Source organism: Podarcis cretensis, assembly GCF_951804945.1.
Source record: "Podarcis cretensis genome assembly, chromosome: 17".
NCBI lineage: Eukaryota > Metazoa > Chordata > Lepidosauria > Squamata > Lacertidae > Podarcis > Podarcis cretensis.
The window spans coordinates 34,540,313-34,558,603 of record NC_137187.1 but is presented as its reverse complement, the minus strand read 5'-3'; the positions used below and the strand labels follow the sequence as shown (position 1 = coordinate 34,558,603).

Genomic DNA, 18,291 nt, shown 5'->3' with positions numbered 1-18,291 from the left:
GTGTACCCTTGAATAACCCCTGAAAAATAGCACTGGTTACTAGGATAATTTTTGTGTGTGTTTTTATATTGTAAACCCTGTGATCCTCAGATGAAGGGTGACATAGAAAATAAATAAATAATCATAGGGATTTTAGGGCTGTGCAAAATTTGTCATTATTTTGCTTTTGCGTAGAAATCCTTAATCGTATGAAAGGTGATATCATGGATGCTTTTGTGGAGGGCCTTCTCGGTGGTGGCGCCTGCCCTGTGGAACGCCCTCCCACCAGATGTCAAGGAAATAAACAACTACCTGGCTTTTAGAAGACATCTGAAGGCAGCCCTGTTTAGAGAAGTTTTTAATGTTTGATGTTTTATTGTATTTTTAATATTCTAAATTATTATCATTATCATCATCATCATAATCATCATCCTTAGATTCCTGCCTTGCAGGGGATTGGACCGGATGACCCTCGGGGTCCCTCCCAACTCTACAGTTCTACGAACCATGAAAATTAATGCCGTCATAAATTTGTTTAGTCTTTTATGGTGCTGCAAGATACCGTTGTAGTTTTTCCTGCCATTTGCTGGGTCAGACTCTAGAGATCATTGTTTGAGCTTAAGCTTCCTCTGTAGATTATGCCCTTCATTTCCTTCTGACCTCGCTGCCCTGGTTTGCATGTCATGATAAGCCACAGTCTAGTGTCTTAAACAATTGTTGAACCGTGAGCCTGCCTCTCCCTTGCCATGTGGTTTCTCCCCCTGCCTGGCCCCACCCCAACCACTCGCTGCGTCATCCAAACCCAGGCCATAGTTTGTTTGTTGCAAGAAAACCATGAAGTCAGAAATGAACCAGGGTTTGTTCTTAGCATGTTTCTGGTTTTTGTTTTTTTGTTTTTTTTTTTCAAAAAAAAAATATTGGTTTTCACAACATTACAAACAAACACATAAGACAAACAAACATAAATCATAGCCTTATTGAAAATTATACTTATTAACATTGTTAAGTGACTTCCTCACTTCCCCTTGGTTGGATTTCATTGCATATCCTTTTAACGGTTTTCCAAATCACAGTTCTTATAAAATTTAACTTAAACATTAACATCCTTAGATCTTCACATTATGAAATTAAACATATTAGTTCATCACTTAACATAAATAAAATCCTAGGCCAATTAAGTATCTGCAAGCTGTTTTCAGTTAATTTAACTTAACATATTTAACTAAGTAATCATTAAATTTAATCCACTCTTAGTGTGTTTCTGGCTTACCGTCCATAGTTTCTTTGAAACAAACAAGCCACTGTCTAGAATCAGATGATCCAGAAAGTCTCAGTGTGGCTTGTTTGTGCCATGCAAACTAGAGGGAAGGGGTGTGCCATGTTTGCAGGAAAAGGCATGTTCACAGTTTAAAGCATGGTGGCTTATCATGATATGCAAATGAGGACACTGCCTGTATTTAGGATTACAATCATGCACCTGATGGTGGACTCTAGCCCAGGAAAGCTATAACAGTTGTAATGCATTTGTCTTTGTGGTGCCTTTGGGCTCTAGTATTTTGCAGCAAAAACAGCATGCATAGCTACCCCTCTGGAAAAATGAATGAATTTTTTTGCTTTCGGACGGCACGGAAGGTTAAGAATACCTAACTGGCCCTGTTGGGCAATGCAAGGCGGCCAACCCCATGGATTCCTGATTTTATGAACCTGCTTTTTTAGAGTATCTTCACAACGCAGAACATTTTGCCCTCCTCCTTTCTTTCAGGGATGCCTTAAATAAGATGAAGGATGTTTACCAGAAGACGCCGCAGATGGGAGACCCTAATAGCCTTGAGCCAAAGATCTCTGAGACTCTGGGCAACATTGAGAGGTTGCGACTAGAAGTCCAGAAATGTGAAGTAAGGGACTGGCAGGCAAAGCGGGGGGTTCCTTACTTGCAGGTTCCTTACTGGCATTTATATAAATCATTACCATCATCACATGTATGGCTCAGGCACGGCTGACCCAGAACTGTGTCCCAAATGTTAAGGTTAGGCGTAATTCTATTTTTGTAGATCTGAACCGGGCAGCAATTTATTTGTCATTTATATCAGTAATCCAGGGTTAGGGAACCTCCTCACTGGGCCTACAGGGCCATTTCAAGCAAGTCACGGCCATCTGGAGCAGGTGAGAGACCTGTTTCCACCAAAAGAGGTTTGCAATTGTTCATCAGGTCTAGTGGGGCACTTCTGCAAGCTGCGCGTTTGCCCTCACCATTTGATTTCAACTGTGAGGGCAAAAAGAGTGTCACTCCAGCGATGGGCAAATGAGCCGTCCTGCCCACCTGCTGTATTTGGCCTACTGGAGGGGGTGGAGATATGGGCTGCCGGCCAGATCCAGTTGCCCACTTCTTCAGTAGCCCTGTAAATTGCTTCACACCATATCCGATGCAATTCTTCTAGAGAAAGAGGCGCCGGAACTCACTGTGAACACCTCCCTTGTTCTCTTATAACAGCAATGGCGCTCATAAACAAAAGACCTGACCTTTTAACAGATTGGGGTGTGCCTAGCAAGTGTGAGACAGAGGTGATTTTGTGATCGGCTCCAGACAGTGGTAGGGTCAGGCATTTGCCCAGATTCACTGCCTGAATCCACTCTCTGCACAGAAGCCACCCAGACCAGGCCAGAGACAAAATGGGAGGGTTCTTCGCTGGTTGAATCTTCCAGGTTGAAGGGGCCAGCTGAGAGTGCCTTGACTGCGACTCCCAATTTATTGGATCTGAACTAGAGACTTCCTAGTTCAGGTTCTTCACCATCTTACAAATAGCTGCTCATATACAGCCGTACCTTGGTTTTCGAACAGAATGCGTTCCAGAAGTCCGTTTGGCTTCCGAAACATTCAGAAACCAAGATGCGGCTTCCGATTGGCTGCAGTAGCGTCTTGCAGCCAATCGGAAGCCACACCAGATGTTCAGGTTTGCGGCGTTTGAGTTCCAAGTTGTTCATGAACTAAGCTTTTCGAAAACCGATGTACGGCTGTACATTACTGCTCATTAGATGGGACAAAAGCTGCAGCCTTGCTGTTATTCATTCCCATGACATTTGCACAGAGCAGCTTCCTGACAAGTTACACTGAGGGAGGAGGAGGAGCACTCTGTCCTTTTTTCTCCACTATTTTCTACCCTGAGCATCACAGCATCTTCAGGTAGCCCTGAGTGTCGTGTGTGGAAAGCCTGATTAGAACAGGAATGGATGAAACATTGGGGTCGGGGGAGAGGGTCTTGTTTTCTTCAGTGGATCATTGTGGCCATCCACACGTTTTCATTCTTCAAGAAGCCACAGCAGACAGGACAGCTGTGCAAGCAGCCCAGGCACCACTGTGGGGAAGATTAGGGATGCGGGTGGCACTGTGGTCTAAACCACTGAGCCTCTTGGGCTTGCTGATCAGAAGGTTGACGGTTCGAATCCCTGCGATGGGGTGAGCTCCCATTGCTCTATCCCAGCTCCTGCCAACCTAGCAGTTTGAAAGCATGCCAGTGCGAGTAGATAAATAGGTACCACTGCGACCGGAAGATAAATGGTGTTTCCATGTGCTCTGGCTTCTGTCACAGTGTTCCATTGCACCAGAAGAGGTTTAGTCATGCTGGCCACATGACCTGGAAAGCTGTCTATGAACAAATGCTGGCTCCCTCAGCCTGAAAACGAGATGAGTGCCACAACCCCAGAGTTGCCTTTGGCTGGACTTAACTGTCCAGGGGTCCTTTACCTTTTATCTGTGCAGTGAAATCCTAACTGTGTCCCTTCTTCTTCTATAGGCTTGGTTGGCAGATGCAGAGAGCAGGATGTTGAGTAACCGACCCGATAGCGTCACACGCTACAACCGCCACTTGGATCATGCAAGCGCCCTGAACAACAATAACTGCTCGCATGACAAAGACAGGTGAGAGCTGGGTTTGCAGAGCAAGGTGCAGGATGTCCGGCTGCCCCCATAGCAGGTGTGGCAGGAGCCCTCTTTTTTTATGAACAGAAGATGAGCCAAGTCTCTCCAAGTCCCTGGAAGGGCTGCTTTGCTGCAGTGGCACAACTTGCTGCTTGGCAGCAAGTTGGCATGAGCTACATGGGCTGAGTTGCTCGTTGGAACGGAGCCAAGGCCTCAAAACTTCCTTGAGCTTCAAATTCATTTTTAATTACTTAATTAAGTTTCTCTACTGCCCTGTACCCGCAGGTCTCAGAGCAGTTTACAAGAGAAAATCACAATATATAACAACACAAAATGCATAATCGAAAACAGAAGCAAACCAATAACCCCCCAGGCACATTGGATTATTATTTTTTACATTAGTTAAGGGTTCATGTATCATGTGTTTTTCAAGTCTTTAAAAGTTGTTACACACTGCGAGTTACAATTCCCATTAATATTAGGAATTGTAAATAACATGGTTAAAGCAGAGAACCGAATCTGAAAAATCCAGTACAGTTCAGTGGTACCTTGGTACTCAAATGGCTTGGCTCCCAAACAAATTGGCTCCCGAACGCTGCAAACCTGGAAGTGAGTGTTCCGGGTTGTAAACATTTTTGGGAAGCCGAACTTCGGATGCGGCTTCCGCTTGAGTGCCGGAAGCTCCCGCAGCCAACTGGAAGCTGTGCCTTGTTTTCTTTTTGAACAGTTTCAGGAATCAAACGGACTCCCGGAACAGATTTAACTTCGAGATCCAAGGTACCACTGTACACATATTTGCAACAACCTTATCACAGGTTCTCATTAACTCTTCCACTGAAACCTAGTTTTTGGTGTATTCAGTTTGTTGCTTGACCCTCCCCACCTCCATCTAAAGAGTTAACTTCAGGGACATGAAATTGTCCCTAAGCCCTGGATGTTACAGGCTGGAGAGAGAAGCAGCAGAAAAATCAAGACACACTGTCCAGTTGCTTCTGTTCCTAGAAGCAGTGGAGACCTGGCCTGTGGCTGTGGCTGATGTCAGTTGCTTTTCTGAGGGTATTGTCCCCTTGCACCAGGCCCCGGAGTCTCTTCCTAGTCTGAGGCCTGCTGCTTTTTCCAGTGTACAGTGCAGTGCTTTTACTGGAAAGCAGCCTGGAGCTCACAAAGATCAGTAGAAGAAGACAAGAACTACAGAATAAAAAATCATAAAAACCCCAGTCCTGTCCAGTCCCCAGCAGGGTGGTTGCCTGGACTCAAAATAACCCATGTTGTCAGAAGAAAGCAGCAAAGCAGGAAAATGGTTTAAAATAGTGGGGCCATGAGAACAAAAGACGGAGGTGAATGGGTGACACTTCTATGCAAAACATGAGTGACGCTGCATTTCAGGGGGTTGGGCTAGATGACCCTTGGTATCCCTTCCAATTCTACGATTCCATGACCCATTCACAGAAGTCAGTTGGTGGTTACTTGCAAATATAACCATCTCCTATTTGATGTTCATTTAAGATACGAGTTTTCTCAGAGCTTAAATGGACAATGACCCCCTGCGGAAAGTGGCTTGGCTCACTTGCGTGAGCTGCGCATTATCCTCTGTAGAGTGCATCTGCTTTATTGGTGCATTGTGAGCCTGAATTGAATAGGTAGATTTGTGTAGGTTAGCAGCTGGATCATCCTACCTTTTGGGCCAGGGAAGGGATTGTTTGCTTTTTGGTAAGGAGAACATTTCTTTTTCTCTCCCTTCCGATTCTTTTGTTTTTCTCCCACCTCCATCCCATTAACTGGTTCTGACCCTCCTGGCTCTTGATCAGATTCAGTAATTGCTGCTTGCGGTGCAGCATAAATACGGAGGTCCTGAATATGAGAGGGAAGCATTTGTCTAAGGAAAGCTTTGCAGGAGAGCCCAGCAGCCCTGGTTCCTTGACTTGCTTTGATCCCAGTGCTGGAGAGAGAACCAGCTTCACTCTCTTTTCTCCCTTCCCCTTGCAGCCTCAACACCACCCACTCCGATGAGAACCAGGACACACTCAACCAGCCCATCTACACCGAGTTTGATGACGACTTTGAGGAGGAGTTGACGTCTCCCATAGGCACCTGTGTGGCTCTCTATCAGTTTGAAGGTACCTGCTCAGCAATATTGCCCAGTTACTATATTTGCAAAGGGACGCGGGTGGCACTGTGGGTTAAACGACAGAGCCTAGGGCTTGCCGATCAGAAGGTCGGCGGTTTGAATCCCCGCGACGGGGTGAGCTCCCGTTACTCGGTCCCTGCGCCTGCCCACCTAGCAGTTCGAGAGCATGTCAAAGTCCAAGTAGATAAATAGGCACCACTCCGGTGGGAAGGTAAACGGCGTTTCCGTGCGCTGCTCTGGTTTGCCAGAAGTGGCTTAGTCATGCTGGCCACATGACCCGGAAGCTGTACGCCAGCTCCCTCGGCCAATAAAGAAAGATGAGCACCGCAACCCCAGAGTCTGTCACGACTGGACCTAATGGTCAGGGGTCCCTTTACCTTTACCTTACTATATTTGCAAGGAACAGACCTGCTTTTGGACTGTGCTGTTTGGAATGTGCTATTTCACCCTGCTAACTTGGCAGTGCCAACTTGTGAAGGATGCAGTGGCCAGGCCAGGCTCCTTTTGGCCTATATGACTTCGCCTAAGAAAGAGACCCAGTCTTATTCTCTTCCTGCCCTGCCAGCACAGTTTTCTAACAAAAAGTAGTGTCCTGTATCCGGAAAATGTGATTCCTCATCCTATAAGTTATACATAAAGCAAAGGTAGGCATGGTGCCTTGAAGTAGGGGAGGATCCCAAGAGCCACAAAATTTACCGCAAATTGTTTTATTTGTAAAGCAGGTGCAAAATGGTCCAGTTTGCACAATTGTTTCATTGGGGCTTCTACCACTGCACACTTTCACTCCTCAAAATAATAATAATAATTTATTATTTATACCCCGCCCATCTAGCTGGGTTTCCCCAGCCGCTCTGGGCGGCTCCCAACAGAATATTAAAAACATGATAAAACATCAAACATTAAAATCTTCCCTAAAGAGGGCTGCCTTCAGATGTCTTCCAAAAGTCAGATAGTTGTTTATTTCCTTGACATCTGCTGGGAGGGCGATCCACAGGGTGGGTGCCACCACCAAGAAGGCCCTCTGCCAGGTTCCCTGTAACCTCACTTCTTGCAGTGAGGGAACCACCAGAAGGTCCTTGGGGCTGGACTTCAGTGTCCAGGCTGAACAATGGGGGGTGGAGACGCTCCTTCAGGTATACTTCCATTTGGCAACTGCTCTGGCTTCTTGCAATTTCAGATGGCATTGCCCACACTTAAAACATACACATCTCGCTCAGATAGGAGGCCACTGGGAGCCTCGAGGCAAAGGGGCTGCTCAGGCCTTTATCTGCTTAGCTCCAGCAGTACTGCAGTCTCAGAAGCCCCCAGACAGGGGAACCTGTGCCTCTCCAGATGTTGCTCAACTCCAGCCACAGCTAGGGATGATGGTCCTTGCAGACAGGCAAGGTCTGGAGGGCCGCAGGATCCCTTCTCTTGCAATGAATTCCTCCCCTACAATTCCTTAGCTTATTTCTGTAGCAAGTTGGATGGTGGCATAGGCAACTTGCCTATGGGAACAGGATGCCTCTGGTCTGATCATGCAGGGACCGGCTGTACATTCCTATGGGGAACATTTTTTAAAGTGCAGTAGCGAAAAGGAAGATTCCTCAGAACCTGTGTTCTGTTGTGCCTTTCCCGCACTTTGGCAGACCCTCAGCATGCAAATAGTCCTGTCACAGGACGCCCCTCCCTAGAGAGCTAATGACTCATCCAAGATGGCAAAGCTCACCCCATACAGTCTTTCTGGGGCTATGGAGGGGTTGCTACAGCTGTTTCCCTGCCGATGTCCTGGCTGGGGACACCGGTCAAGTATCCCAGCCGCATGGGCTAAGTAGGCGAAGGTAAACCAACCTAATTAAAGTCAATCTTAACTTACATAAGGGCTGTGGAAACCACTGCTGCTTTTAATTTGTCTCGGACAGAGGTTGGTAAAGTCCTGGCTTCTTCTTTTCACATCCACCCCATGTTCCAAGCTTGCTGTGGTTGTCACTGGGTTGTACATCTCCTGCTACAGTTCTACTTTTGAGTGCAGGTGGCGCTGTGGTCTAAACCACTGAGCATCTTGAGCTTGCCGATCAGAAGGTCGGCGGTTCAAATCCCCGTGATGGAGTGAGTTCTCATTGCTCTGTCCCAGCTCCTGCCAACCTAGCAGTCCGAAAGCACACCAGTGCAAGTAGATAAATAGGTACTGCTGTGGCGGGAAGGTAAACAGCGTTTCCGTGCACTCTGGTTTCCGTCATGGTGTCCTGTTGCGCCAGATGAGGTTTAGTCATGCTGGCCACATGACCCGGAAAGCTGTCTGTGGACAAACACTGGCTCCCTCAGCCTGAAAGCGAGATGAGCGCCGCAACCCCATAGTCGCCTTTGACTGGACTTAACCACCCAGGAGTCCTTTACCTTTTCTTTTTACTTTTGGGTTATTTCTTAGGTTTCTGCTCACTTGCTAGCTTGCTTGCTCTCCCCACCCCACCCCACCCCCTCCACTCCAGGTTCCAGTGAAGGTACGATCTCCATGCTGGAGGGCGAAGAGCTTGGCTTGATGGAGGAGGACAAGGGTGATGGGTGGACCCGTGTGCGGCGAAGCAAAGGGGGCGAGGGGTACGTCCCCACTTCCTACCTGCGGGTCAACCTCAACTGAGTGCCGAGTTGGCCGTGGTACGAGGCCTGCGGCTTGGAGACTTCCGAGTCAACAGCAGGGCGCGTGTGGAAGAGAGGTGCAGTGTTTCAGCTGACTGAGGGGAAGGACGGTGCAATGCCTGCTGCGGGTGACCCCGTCCGAGAAGGAAGGTCACACCAAATCACCACTGCAGAAACTGGGGGAGGCGACTTTGCTTGCCTGAAGAGAAGAAATGATGGCTGCAGCCCGCTCAAAATCTTGGATAAGAGCCATGGGGGAGAGGGGTGGAATTGGTCTCCATGCTAATAATGTGCCCCCAACCAGTAATTTCCCTTTCCCTCCCTCCCCGCCATGCCTTTGGAGGCAAGCCTAGCTACACCAGATCCCTTGCAAAACGTTCTCTAGAAGGAACGGATCGAAACGTACTGCTTGCTTGCTCCTTTAGCAATGTCGCGGTTTTGCATAGAGGATGGGGACGCCTCGCTTCCCGCCTCTAGCCCTGGGTGGGTCTCCCATCGTGTAAGCGCAATTGGTGTGGCATGCGCGGGGGCGTTGCTTCCTCTCTCCCAGCTGCCCTGGGCCTTCTCATGGGGGCGAGGTGGCAGCCATCCCCCTCAGTAGGGCTGGTCGGAGCAGAGCTCTCTCTAAGGAATCAGTAGCTGCTTTGCACTGCAAGTCAGTAGACTCTGTGTGTTTGTGTGTATGTGTGTGTACCAGTGAGAAGGGAGCCGGATTGAAAGGAAGCCTTTAACTTGCACCCTCATGCCACTGTGCCTGCCATTGGCTTTCTGGGGTAGGGTGGAGGGAGAACCGGGTTGTGAATAGCTGCTTGGCAAGGCAGTCGGCTGCTATCGCTGCGTAAGGTGTGAGCACCACCACCTCTGCTCGGAAGGCAGGCCAAATGCCACAGCCGCATCAAACACACCCAGCTCCTCTTTCCTTGAAATGCACTTTATTTTTCCTGGATTGATTGGCCTGGCCCCTTCAGCCATTCAGAAGTGCCTACTCCCTGGAGTCACTACCCTGAACCCTGAACTTTGCCATTGGGGACAGCCACCAATTACTTCCTGCCCCCCAGATCTGTGGACTTTCGTGTGGCTTTGTTTTTAGGAAACAAAACAAAAAGAGGACTCTTAACATATTAGCCTTTTTATACAGTGACCAATTTATTTTACCACTCAGTTTAGCTTCTTACTCACATAATCGGTAAAATGTCCCTGGCTCTTAACCCTGGTTCCCCCATAAAGCATGGAGGGGTAAGGGGATTTTGGGGGGGCCCGAGCCACACTCTCTCTTGAGATGTAGAATGTATTTGCTGGTGCCTTTTTACACTTTATGTAAATAGCAGACAAAATTTAGCCTGTGCAGTTGACTGTTGGTTTCTCTGGCCTCCCAAGTGCGGGTTTTTTAAGAAGTTTATAAAAATGCTAGATGGCTGTGTATGTCGATCATTTGGGAGCGGACTACCCCCTGTTCCTATTTATCACAAAGACCCCCTGCCAACCAACCTTTCTGCCCCTTTATCATAAGCTGCCTCTATGGCTTGTAAGCAAAGCATACATGACATAGACGGCAGCAAAATATGAAATGGCACTTGGCAAATCAAGGGTGTTAGGAGACCCAGGGCCCTTCAGCCCTCAGCCCCCCAGGATTAGGTTATGGGCGTTGCTGGAAGACCATTGTTTCACAATTTCTACTGCAGAGCTGTAGTGAGATGAGGGAGTTTCATAACCTGAGGGTTTGGGGGGGGGTGCTCAACTGCTTAAGATTAATTACATCTAATTCTAGAAAGAACAGTGCCTCCTTTAATTTTGGAGTGGGAGACACCTTCCAGCATCAGTATTGGGCAAATGCCACTAATCAGGCGAAGTTAGCTTAGAGAGCTTAAATACATCTGCAGTTAAGTTTCAACAGCCTCGGTCCGAACACCAACACGGATACCTATAAGCATGTGCTGAAACAGAAGGGGTGTGTAAAATGTAACTTCCTGGGTTCTAAAACCACGCCGGTAATCCCAGATTTCCCCATCTGTAGCATTCTTAATCGGCATTCAAACTTAGAGTAGGATGGGAACAGAATGCTTCCACCACCACATAGTAACAAAGGCCTTTGACTGCTTTCTACCTGTTCGGTCCCCAGCAGAGGCTGCCTGTATTCTCAAAGACCGGGAGAGGCACCAGTGGCCTTGGGCAGCATAGAAAGACGACCATTTGTTTCCTAGAAGGAACATCTATCTCACCGAAAAGTCTCGGCTCCTTGCAAACGCTGCTGTCTGCGCCTTCCAGTCCCGGAAGTTTCTCATAGCAGCAGCAGCAGATGCTTCTTCCTTTGGCTTCTTGACCAATTACTCTTTGCCGTTCCCTGCGTGCATCCCAGCTGGTGTGTCAGGAGTGCAAAACTCTTTAGTCCCGTTCATTCCAATTTCTGGGAAAGGACAGTCAGGATCTGTTCAAATTTCTTGTGCCTCTCCACCCGGTCCACATCGGCTCCTCTGCTGCCCCAGAATAAGCGGAGGGAAAACTCAGTCTGGAATGCTTCCAGGAGTTCTGGAGTACCTTGGAACCCTGGAGAAGGGATAAAAAACAGCCGTGAGGCTCCAGCAGTTGTCCGTGGGGAGTGAAAGAGTTACACGTAGGTCAGACACCAGGCTTGCCCACAATAGAGGTGGCTCAAGGTGTGAAGTTGCACATTATAAGCTTAGAAAGAAGCAGTTCCAGGACATAACAAAACAGCCGTTTGAGCAGTGCTGGCTTAACGGAAAGGCTCAGCACGAAACCATATTCTTTAGATGCCACAATGCCAGGTAGAAGAAAGGGCAGCCCCTCTGGGCCACAGTGGCGCTCTTGTGGATCAGCTTAAACACACATGCATGAAAACATTAAGGCAGCATGAAAAGGAATGCCACTCTGCAAGCCTCTGCTTGAGGCACCAGGTGTTGTCTGTGCAGAATTCAGATCCCAAGCAAAGCAGATTATGATGTTATCACAAGCAACAGAAGCCACAGTGGACAGATGCAGCATGTCCCAAATTTAACCCCCCGGGCTTCAGGGAAAGGAACTAACAGGCTACTCAAGTAGTTCTACAAGACATGACCTCCTGTGGGTTGGTTCTTGCTATCTAGCTTTTTTATTGGGAAGGCAGAAAAGCTGTCTGGAGAAGGGAGAGTGTTTGCCTGGGGCTAAGACAAGCTGACACAGAAGAAAATAATGGATGTGCAGAAGTTCGCTGCCTGGAATAAAATGTAGGCTAGGGAAGGCCTTGGCACAAGTTGCGCGTGCGCCTTAGAGGCCACGCTTTGAGGATTCCCTCAGGTGTTTTTGTGATGTGCAAACTACACCTCTAGCAACCTTCCAAAAAAATCTTGCCGTTTCACATTTTCAGCACAAATGCGGCTACAGTATTTGACTGAGGACACCCAACAGTCTCTTGCTTGAATTGGGGGGGGGGGCAACGGGGCATGCATCTGCACATGAACACATGGCATTTATGGAGGGAACGGCAATGTTTCTGCCACTCCATAGGACAGAAGGAGGTGCCACCCAAGGCAAGAGCAAGGCGGGACCTAGGAAACCATGCTGCAGAACTTGGCTGGTAGGCAAAATACAGTCCAGCAACCGCAGTAGCAGCCCCTTTTGCCATGGCAAAAGTCAGCGATGAAACAGCTGCCTGCCAGATTTCGCTTTGAATAGCCCAGGTTCCAATCCCTGCACAGCCATGACACTCGCTTTGCCCCTGGATGCATCTGTCTATTTCTGCAGCTCAGCCAACTTTGTTTCCTTAACTTTTATTTTTCGGTTTGGAAATCTCTACAACAAGCCCCATGTTCTCCACCCGCCAATAAACGTTCCATGCATATGCAGTTGTAAATGAGAGAATAAAATGTAAGTCTCATATACTCTAACCTGAGCACAAAATGAGACTGTAAAGGGATGAAGCTGCCAACCTCTGGCCAGGCTTGGGCTCATCTGTACTGTCAAGAGCTACCCTACCTTGGAGCTTTGCTTCAGCACTGATTCGGTAGGCACTGGCGTTGGTGGCCATGAACCGAGCTGCTTCCAGTGTCCGCAGAAGAGCGTCACAGGTCTCCTCATTGCTACCCCAGACTTCTTCTCCTTCCATCAGGCAGAGGAGGGGCAGGATGTGGGGAACTGCAACCTCCTTCAGGGTGGGGACTGAATTCCCTGTGGGGCAGAAGCACAAATCACTTTGTAATTAAATTATTTTTTAAAAAAAAGAAAAATGGAAGGGGCCACAACTAGAAGAGCCCATGCCTTGCAGGCAAAAGTCCTGTGTTCGATTCCTGACATCTCTAGTTAAAAGGACCCCAGGAGCCTTTTTCTAATGGGAAAGACCTTAAGGAGTTGCCATCAGTCATAGCAGTCAGCGCTGGCTAACAGGCTGACTTGTGCAAATTCTCAAAAATGCTGCTGCTTCAATTGAGAGCTCAATAAATTAATAATGCTTTTTTAAAAACAAAAAATGGGAGCTTCAGGAGACAGTAGGAGAGCAACGGTATATTAGATGCAAGTATATAGGAAGGATGAATTTTTTCTCCAAGAGCCGGTGCGCATATTCATCTGGGTGTCATCCAACTGCAAGGGGAGCCTATAGAGTGGTCCCCAGCCAGAGGAAAGGTACCATATTTTTCGCTCTATAGGATGCACCGGACCATAGGATGCACCTTGTTTTAGAGGGGGAGAACAAGAAAAAAAAATTCTCCCCCTCTGCTCAGCGCCCCTTCAGCGAAGCAGCAGGAGAAACGGAGCCCCTTCCATTTCTCCTCCTGCTTGGCTGAAGGGGCGCTGCGCAGCTCTCCCTCTCTGCTGAAGCCAGGAGAGCAAGACTCTCCTGGCTTCAGCGAAAGGAACCTGAAGCCTGTGGAGCACAGCGGGAACTCGCACTGCGCTCCGAAGGCTTCAGGCGGCTATCGCTGAAGCCTGGAGAGCGAGAGGGGTCGGAAAGCGAAAGCAACGTGAAGCCTCCAGAGCGCGGAGGGAGCACTCCCTCTGCCCTTCGGAGGCTTCGCATTGCTATCGCTGAAGCCAAGGAGCCTGCATTCGCTCCATAGGACGCACACACATTTCCCCTTAATTTTTAGAGGGGAAAAAGTGTGTCCTATAGAGCGAAAAGGGACGCAGGTGGCGCTGTGGGTTAAAGCCTCAGCGCCTAGGGCTTGCCGATCGAAAGGTCGGCGTTTCGAATCCCTGCGGCGGGGTGCGCTCCCGCTGCTCGGTCCCAGCGCCTGCCAACCTAGCAGTTCGAAAGCACCTCCGGGTGCAAGTAGATAAATAGGGACCGCTTACCAGCGGGAAGGTAAACGGCGTTTCCGTGTGCGGCTCTGGCTCGCCAGAGCAGCGATGTCACGCTGGCCACGTGACCCGGAAGTGTCTCCGGACAGCGCTGGCCCCTGGCCTCTTAAGTGAGATGGGCGCACAACCCCAGAGTCTGTCAAGACTGGCCCGTACGGGCAGGGGTACCTTTACCTTTATATAGGAAGGATGAATTTTTTCTCCAAGAGCCGGTGCGCATATTCATCTGGGTGTCATCCAACTGCAAGGGGAGCCTATAGAGTGGTCCCCAGCCAGAGGAAAGGTACCGTATTTTTCGCTCTATAGGACGCACCGGACCATAGGATGCACCTTGTTTTAGAGGGGGAGAACAAGAAAAAAAAAATTCTCCCCCTCTGCTCAGCGCCCCTTCAGCGAAGCAGCAGGAGAAACGGAGCCCCTTCCATTTCTCCTCCCGCTTGGCTGAAGGGGCGCTGCGCAGCTCTCCCTCTCTGCTGAAGCCAGGAGAGCAAGACTCTCCTGGCTTCAGCGAAAGGAACCTGAAGCCTGTGGAGCACAGCGGGAACTCGCACTGCGCTCCGAAGGCTTCAGGCGGCTATCCCTGAAGCCTGGAGAGCGAGAGGGGTCGGAAAGCGAAAGCAACGTGAAGCCTCCAGAGCGCGGAGGGAGCACTCCCTCTGCCCTTCGGAGGCTTCGCATTGCTATCGCTGAAGCCAAGGAGCCTGCATTCGCTCCATAGGACGCACACACATTTCCCCTTAATTTTTAGAGGGGAAAAAGTGTGTCCTATAGAGCAAAAAATATGGTAGTTGCCTCCATCCACACCTACTTCCAAGATGGGGAGGCAGCAATGCGTTCACATCACCCCCAGCTCACCCTGCACAGGCTTTTTCTTCCTGGGCCACCATGTAAATGGGGCTGTAGCCAAACACCACCTTCTGCATGTTGAGAGGCGGGTACAAAAGTGACCTGACCTTGAGATGGGAGGCGGGGGGGGCGGGGCTCCAATGACAAGCCAAGAGCTGCCATAGTGTTTAGTACCAAAGCATGGAAACGGAAGTTCCAGAAGGGTACCAAATGGTTTTTAATAGGTCCCTTCCAACTCTATGGTTCTAGAAAAGCCCTTCCTGTGAACTGTGGCACAGGCAGAAGATCCAAACATCATAGTCTCCCATGTGGAGGCCACAAAAATAAACGTCTGTGGGGCTGTACACCGTGCGACAGCTGCAAACCACAACTAGGTTCAAGCATGTGGCAAGGGAGCCATAGAACAATGTCATCATGTAGACACCATGTTCTGCATCCTCAAGGCCTGCCTCCGTCAAAATGGCTAAGAGGCCTCACCTTCAGCCCGGTTCAGGCACCCCATGAGAGGCTTCAACATCTTCTCAAAAGTGATGGCGCTCTGCGTGTGGTTCTGGCGCAGGTGCCTCCATGTTTGTTCCAGTCGTGTGATCTGTAGAGGGAGAAGCAGAGTCAAGCTTACTGGACCAGCTACTAGCACAGACTTCTGTGTCACAAAAAGACCTGGGCGATTGGCCTGGTAAGGTTTTAAAAAACCCCCACAGAGCTCTGTTGAGGATATACAGCGGGGGTCAGCAACCTTTTTCAGCTGTGGGCCAGTCCACCATCCCTCAGACCATGTGGGGGGGGGCGGGCTATCTTTTTTTTGGGGGGGGGGATGAACGAATTCCTATGCCCCACAAATAACCCAGAGATGCATTTTAAATAAAAGCACACATTCTACCCATGTAAAAACACGCTGATTCCCGGACCATCTGTGGGCCGGATTGAGAAGGCGATTGGGCCGCATCCAGCCCAAGGGCCTTACGTTGCCTACCCCTGATATACAGGATGGAAATGTGTTAAATCCACACAAGGGGGTTAATAAGTCTGTATGCAAGCTTCTGCATAACACCCAGGGCTGCTTTTATATTCACACCCTGTGATTGGGCAAATTCAAATTCAATCCCTTTCACTGGCATTAATCAGCACATTTTTTTCTGAGCCCGAAACCTCTTGGCCTTGAATGGCAAGCTCAGGACCAAAATAAGGGCCGGCATTATCAGCACGTGCAGATTTACTGAGGTATAAATCTGTACATGCCACGAGCCGGGACTTTTTAATGAAACGTCAGAAGAATTCAAGAAGGATGTTGACAACTGGGATGAAGTCTCCTAATTCTGAGGAAACATAGCTCTGTTAAAATACCCACTCATGTTTTAAAGCACATTACAATGGTACCTCTGGTTACGTACTTAATTTGTTCCAGAGGTCCGTTCTTAACCTGAAGCACCACTCTAGCTAATGGGGCCTCCTGCTGCTGCCGTGCCGCCGTAGCACGATTTCTGTTCTCATCCTGAAGCAAAGTTCTTAACCCGAGGTACTATTTATGGGTTAGTGGAGTCTGTAACCTGAAGCGTATGGAACCTGAAGCATATGTAACCCGAGGTACCACTGTACACCCTTCAGTGAGGCCCAGAAACTTGATACTTGTTTTTCAGATGAAAGTGGTTTGAGGGGAGGAGAGATCACGACAGCCATCTAACAGCAAGTCAGGCCCCCACAACACACAAAGTGCGAGCAGGGCTAGCTTTTCTGAAGGGTCACGCTTGTCTGTGGCCCACTACACAATCCTTCTGGGCAAACAGCTGCTCCACAGCCTTGGCTTTCCATCCCCTGCAGCAGATCTCGCGACCAGAGTGTTGGCAAATGCCTTACTGTTCATTTCACTCCCCTACTCATCTCTCACCTGCGGCAGCTGCAAGGCTTTCATCACAGCAGAGAGGGCAAAGAGATCCCCCGCTGACTTCCACAGCTCCACCGCCAGCTGAATGATCTTGTGCAGAATGGCCGCCCGCTCAGCTGGGGACCCTGTGCAGCCTAGGATGTCCACAGCGATGCCCAGAGCGATGAGGTGGTGCCTGAGGGTTGGCAAAGGGGGAATTTTGAGTGGACAGACAGGGGTCGCTGCTGCCCTCAAAACAAACACAGTCCTAGAGTCCCATTTTCTATGGCATCTGGGCTCTCACCCGGAAGCAATGACAGATTAATTAGTGTTTTATTTTGTCCTTCCATGACATCACCACGAGAGGGTGCTGCGCCACAGAAAATGGATATGGAAAATCACTGAAAAGGTCCTCCCATCTTAAAGGTAAAGGTACCCCTAACCACTAGGTCCAGTCACGGACGACTCTGGGGTTGCACACTCATCTCGCTCTATAGGCCAAGGGAGCCAGCGTTTGTCCACAGACAGCTTCCAATTCATGTGGCCAGCATGACTAAGCTGCTTCAAGCGAACCAGAGCAGCGCACGGAAACGGCGTTTACCTTCCCACCGGAGTGGTACCTATTTATCTACTTGCACTTCGACATGCTTTCGAACTGCTAGGTGGGCAGGAGCTGGGACCGAGCAATCACAGGGGATTCGAACACAGGGATTCGAACCGCCAACCTGCCAATTGGCAAGCCCTAGGCTCAGTGGTTTAGACCACAGCGCCACCTGCGTCCCTTACTCCCATCTTATCCAATACTAAATGTGTTTGAATATACCCATAATTCAGGAAATTCTTAATACCATCACCTACCAGCAGAAGAGCAGAATGTTATGCTACTGCTGAGTGATCAAGTAACATCACAATCACATTATATCACAAACCCTTGCAAACACAGGAGCGAATTCATGGGGGCTGAGGTCCCTTTGACCCCCCCCATAAAATATTTGAGGAGGTTGCCCCCCACCAGTGTTGATGGGCATTGCCACTCAAATGGTGTGTGTGCACATCATGTGATTATGTGGGGTGGGGCTTACCTCCCCCCCCCAAATATTTTATTCAAGTTGGCACCCCTGCTTGCAAGGTGCAGCTGTGGGGCTGACATTGAGTCTGCCTAAGACACTGCATGAACAGAACCAGGCACACCCCCAAATCCTTAGCCTCTTAGCCACTCCACCGTATCAAAAAGGTGTAGCATAAATTTTAATAAGTAAACATTAAATTTTAATAAGTAAACATTCCAAACTCAGGAGCACAGCAGCAGTTTTGTGGTAGGGAGAGGGCTTGAGGCCTTTCTGACCACCGCTCCAATTTCAATACCACACCTTGAGTCTCCCACCACAAATGTTTCAACTCTCAAGGCTTTGAATTTTGCAGGTGTGATTTCTAGTCTTGGGGGAAACACTCAGGTTTTCAGATTAGCCAGAATCGCATCACAGCCCAGGTGTGAAACTCAACATGGTGCATACAGAGGTTTGGGCTGCTGTTTGCTGCTCAGACTATTAAAGTGAATACAGTCAACCAGTTGCCAAGCGGTAACCTCTCACCGAGTAATTACAAGATCACAGTGCTAAGTTAGCTATTTATTTGGAGCTCTGTCTGGCCAGAGGC

The 18,291-nt window shown here is 49.0% G+C and overlaps 2 protein-coding genes and 1 long non-coding RNA gene across 5 annotated transcripts in view; 2 read left to right on the top strand and 1 right to left on the bottom strand.

Moving 5' to 3' along the window:
- TRIP10 (thyroid hormone receptor interactor 10) overlaps positions 1–10,055 on the top strand; it is an 85,511-nt gene extending 75,456 nt beyond the window's left edge. For both annotated transcript variants that reach the window (XM_079960052.1, XM_079960053.1), the window contains 4 exons: positions 1,742–1,874; positions 3,771–3,895; positions 5,882–6,012; positions 8,492–10,055. In XM_079960052.1, coding sequence (XP_079816178.1) covers positions 1,742–1,874; positions 3,771–3,895; positions 5,882–6,012; positions 8,492–8,640 — 538 coding nt within the window. In that variant the 3' untranslated portion in view covers positions 8,641–10,055. The remainder of the gene's footprint in view (positions 1–1,741; positions 1,875–3,770; positions 3,896–5,881; positions 6,013–8,491) is intronic.
- The window catches only part of LOC307206784, a 610,614-nt gene that overhangs the window by 578,294 nt on the left and 14,029 nt on the right, over positions 1–18,291 (top strand). The window lies entirely within an intron of this gene.
- The window catches only part of SH2D3A (SH2 domain containing 3A), a 31,386-nt gene continuing 22,401 nt past the window's right edge, over positions 9,307–18,291 (bottom strand). For both annotated transcript variants that reach the window (XM_079960046.1, XM_079960047.1), the window contains 4 exons: positions 16,660–16,831; positions 15,252–15,363; positions 12,609–12,800; positions 9,307–11,183 (listed from right to left, as the gene is read on the bottom strand). In XM_079960046.1, coding sequence (XP_079816172.1) covers positions 11,032–11,183; positions 12,609–12,800; positions 15,252–15,363; positions 16,660–16,831 — 628 coding nt within the window. In that variant the 3' untranslated portion in view covers positions 9,307–11,031. The remainder of the gene's footprint in view (positions 11,184–12,608; positions 12,801–15,251; positions 15,364–16,659; positions 16,832–18,291) is intronic.